Raw genomic sequence first — 5,000 nt, 5'->3', positions numbered from 1 at the left:
GACCCGACGGAGATGGGGGCGAGATGACCAGCAGGCCCCAGGGCGGTCGGGGGGCCTAAGAATCTTTTGAGACACCAAGAGCAATTGAATAATAAGGAGTAAAAAACTTTGTTCCAAAGGAAAAGGGAAGTTATTTTTTGGGTTTGGTCGTCTTTTCTTTCAGGCCTTTTATCTTATTTTTTCCCACTGTTGTTTTGGGGGCCACTGCTTAACAAAGGGGCAGATTTTGCTTACAGTGTTAATATAATTTTAAAAAAAACCCCATGGATATTTTAAAAAACACCCCACACACACACACACACACACACACACACACACAAAAAAACCGCACACGCATATATTATATATTTTAATATATATATATATATATAATTATGATAATATATATATTTTATATATATAGTATCAATTATTATATATATATATATATAATAATGTAATATATATATATAATAAAATTTATATATATAATATTTATATATATATATCAAATATATAAATTATGGGGCCGGGGTGGCCAAAAGCGGTTAGAGCAGGGGGGGCCCAAAAGATTGTCACGGGGCAATCGAGTTGGGAGGGTTCGGGTCACTGGCCGGCGCGTTTTTCCCCTTGGGCAAGGAACTCCCCTCGATTTGCCCCCCTTTAAAAAAACGACATATCCCCTTTGAGAAGTCGAACGCAAAGGGCGTGGGGGAAGTCGCCCCCCGGGGCAAAAAAACCGCGGTTGATTGGGGAAGGGCACCCAAATTTCGGGAAAGGGTGGCATCCCCTATTAACCTCTCATTTTAGTAAATTGGGAGAGAGGCCTTTTCCTCCCAGGGGAAAATGAAGGGTTTTGAAAAAAAAAAAAAAAAAAAAAAAAAAAAAAAAAAAAAAAAAAAAAAAAAAAAAAAAAAAAAAAAGGATAATATAAAATTATATTATTATATATTATATATAAAATGTATATTAATAAAATATATATATAAATTTATTTACCCCACACACATCCTGTACAAAACAAAAACTTTTATTAATATAATATATAATAAAATATAATATATACAAAATATATATATATATATTTTATATATATATTATAGATTTATATAAAATATAAATATAATAAAATATAATTTACACCACCACACACCATACACATACCATACAATTTTCCCCCCCTTTTTTCTTTTGGAAATGTTTTACGAATGGGGAACCCCTAGAGCCATGATTTCAACACTGAATGGAGTTATTAATCAACGATTACCTGTATATCATGATATAAGAGTTTACACAAAAGACATCTTAATCCGAAGTCTAGGCTTCGTAAACCCACATTCGAAAAGGGGTTTGCGGTAAAGGGGGGGTCCCGGAATGGAACAAAAGGGGGGGGGGGGGGGCCGGGCCCTACCCTTTGGCACCAAGTCTGTAGAACCCAAAAGGGAATAAAAAAACTACGGTTTTTAAGGGGGAAAAACAATCGGGGAGGGCGCGTTAAAAATGTTTTTGCGGGGGAAATTTTTAAAACTACTTTTCAAAAAAAAAATTGAAATTACACGTATTTTGCCACTAAAAAATCCCTATTTACTTTGGGCCACTTTTTTTTAGGATGGGAAATGATTAATCAAATATATTTTCTTTTTGCTTAAGAAAATTAAATTTCAGTGCAATGTTGAAAAAAATGGTTTCATAACTTATAAATGAGTGTTATATTTACTGGGATTTTTAAGGAAAAGCAATATATAAATTTGGGAAAAAGCAGTACGCCCCCTGTTGCAAGAAAGGGAAATTTAAGCTTTTTAGGGGTTTTTTGGAATTTTCTAGTGGCGGGAAGGTTTAGGCCTTATATACGGGGAATAAGCTGAAAAAAACCAGAACTCAAATACAACCCCCTTTACCCTTAAGTAATGTTTAAGAAAAGGATTTCATCTTCATTGCCATAGTTACACATAAAGATATACGATCATATTTTACCTTATGCTTTATGAACCTTTTGCTTTTTCGGGTTCACAAAAACGTTATTCATGTAGGGGTTCCATGAAACAAAACTCAGTAGAAAAAAAACCTAGCCTTAAGACCGCTCTACTGAGGGAAAAGGGAAAAATACCACTATGGAGGGAAGCGAAAAACCCAAAAGGCCCTTTCTAGAAATTTGGCCAGTCACCATGTCAAAGAAAATATTTTTGATCAGTGCGGAGTAAACTCGTGAAAACTGATGCCCTCTTGTCGCAGGAAACATTTTCCCGCTTTTTTAATTTCTTGCCCCCCACGACCCCTTTTGCAAAAATTGAGTTTTAAAATAACCCCTTTGCTCCCATTTTTTTTTTCCCCAGAGTGTGCATGTGCAAAAAAGATATACTATTCAATACACCACACACACACACACACACACACAAAACCCCACACCACACCCACCTCACACCACACACACACACACACACACACACAAAACACACACAAAACACAAAACCCCAAAAATTTATATATATAATATATATATATATATATATATTATATACATATATACACTAAAATTTATATGTATTTTTGTAATTTTTAATATGAAATAAATAAATAAATAAAAATTATAAAATATATAATATAATAAAAATATATATATAATATATATATATTATATTTTAATATATATATATATAAAATTTTTATGTGTGGTGTGTGTGTGTGTGTGTGTGGTTGGTTTTGTGTGGGGTTTTGTGTGTGGGGTTGTGTGTGTGTGTTGTGTGGTTTTTGTGTTTGTGTTGTGTGTTTTTTGTGTTGTGTGTGTTGGTGTGTGTGTTTTTGTGTGTGTATGTGTAGGTTTTGTACAAATATAAAATAGGGTAAAAACAAAACCACACACAAAACACACACAAACCACACACACACACTCACATACGTGGGTGAAATCTTTTGTTTTGGCGCAGGGTTTACATTTAAAAATAATTGGAAATCACCAAAACGTTCTACCGGGTTAGGGAACTAATTTACGGGAAAATTGGCAGTGGGAGCCACGCGACCCCCGTTCCACTTTCAAACAATAAACAGGTGTAACGGGCGAGAAAGTCCACTTGGCGTGGACTCAGGTATTTTTTCTCTCCAGCTTGTAGTTGTAGTACATGAAGAACATGTCCACACAGCATTTGGGGAAAGGGGGGACGACCGGGAAACAGCATCCCACAATTCTCCCAAAATCGTTTCCCGATTTTTGTCCGTACAAAATTCAAGGATTGGGCAGGGACCCACCTCGGGCCTCGCGGGCCCTCCGTAGTCGTCGTGGTCGTGCGGCTCGTTCCCCTCCGCCAGGACACCGTATACGGACACGTTGTGCTTTTGCTTGAAATACCACAGCCCAAAGGGCAGCTTGGAGGCTTCGTTGAGCGCCCCCGGCGCGGGAACCCTTCAAAAGAATTGGGGTGACTTTTGTAACAGGTGTGTGAGAAGATTAGTATTGCGTGTGATCTTATTTGATGTTCTTGAACACATACATAGTATTCCCTTTCTCATTTCCAGGTCGATTTCCCGGCAGCCAATAAAAAGGATTTAATGAGTATCTAGATTAAAAGTCCGGTAAGTTAAGGCTGAATGTTACATTATATGATATTATATAATATTTGTTGAATTTGTTACATAATCAAAAGAGGACAAATAGAAAAAAAGACCAGAAAGGTGTAAGCGACCTTGAGTTCTGCAGAACTCATATAAAGCGGATTTTAAAAGAGGGTTAATTTCGGGGGCCCCGGCGGAGGGGCACGTTTAAGGAGGGGCTTTTATGGGGGGGGGTGAGGTGACCTTCGGCGACTGGATAAAGGGCCACTATTTTTTTTTGAAAATTAAAAAATATGAAAATACAGCAGGGCAAGGCTTTAAAATACAATAAGAAAAGATAGTTTAATTGTTTTCCTGGTGAAAATCGTGTAGAACGACCCTGTGGGAAAAGATTTAATCATTGCAAACTTTTCCCCAAGCAAAACGGGCCTGTTGGGAAACACTGCCGGTCCTGCCCCGTTTGGGGGTGCTGCTGCCTTGCGTATGAGGGGGTTAAAGGGAGCGCCCCGGGTTTTTGGTCCCTTTGGGGGTGGAGCACGCGGGGTTTGTGGGCCCCCAACATGGCCCGGGTCATACTCGCCCCCACATGCTTTTTAAACCCGACAGACCCTTTCTTACAAGATATATGCATAAAATTTTAAAATATATAATATATGAATATTAAAAATATATTATATATATATATTACATATATAATATATTTTAAAATATATATTAATAATATATATATAAAACACCCCAAAAATCTATATATATTAAAAATATATATTATATAAAATATATATATATATTAAAATATATTTTATTACACACACACACAAACACACACACACCACACACACACGCACACACACACACACAAACACACACCCACACACACACACACACACACACCACCAAAACACACACACCAAACACACCCCATATTTACATAAAGTATATTATAAAATAAAAAATAATAAAAAATTATAAAAATATATAAATTTTATATTTTATATAAAATTTTTAATTATAAACATATATATTATAATTTTGTATATTATATATATATATAAAATATATATTAAATATATATTATATTTGTGTGGGGTGTGTGTGTGTGTGTGTGTGTTTTGTGTGTGTTTTAATATTAATATTTTATATATATATAATATATAAAATTTTATATATATAAAATAAAACAGATAGATTAAAAATAGATAGACATATAATATATTTTATATAAAATAATATATATATATATATTTTAATATCTGGATATATTTTATATATATATTAATATATATTTAAATATATATAGATTAAAAAATACCCACACACCAAAACATATATAAATATAAAACATATTATATATATATATTATATATATATTTATATAAAATATATATTTATAATATTATATATGAAAAATATATATATTGTTTTTATGTATATAGAAAAAAAAAAAAAAAAAATTTTTACAAAAATTTTTTTAT

The 5,000-nt window shown here is 33.7% G+C and overlaps 1 protein-coding gene across 1 annotated transcript in view; it reads right to left on the bottom strand.

Annotated features, from left to right (window-relative positions):
* LOC119572550 (chondroitin sulfate N-acetylgalactosaminyltransferase 1-like) overlaps positions 1 to 5,000 on the bottom strand; it is a 61,322-nt gene that overhangs the window by 6,403 nt on the left and 49,919 nt on the right. Inside the window, exon 11 of the mRNA XM_037919653.1 lies at positions 3,158 to 3,361. Coding sequence (XP_037775581.1) covers positions 3,158 to 3,361 — 204 coding nt within the window. The remainder of the gene's footprint in view (positions 1 to 3,157; positions 3,362 to 5,000) is intronic.

This window comes from Penaeus monodon, chromosome 4 (genome assembly GCF_015228065.2).
Source record: "Penaeus monodon isolate SGIC_2016 chromosome 4, NSTDA_Pmon_1, whole genome shotgun sequence".
Classification (NCBI taxonomy): domain Eukaryota; kingdom Metazoa; phylum Arthropoda; class Malacostraca; order Decapoda; family Penaeidae; genus Penaeus; species Penaeus monodon.
Note: the sequence above shows the minus strand (reverse complement) of the source record. Positions and strands in the feature narration are given on the sequence as shown.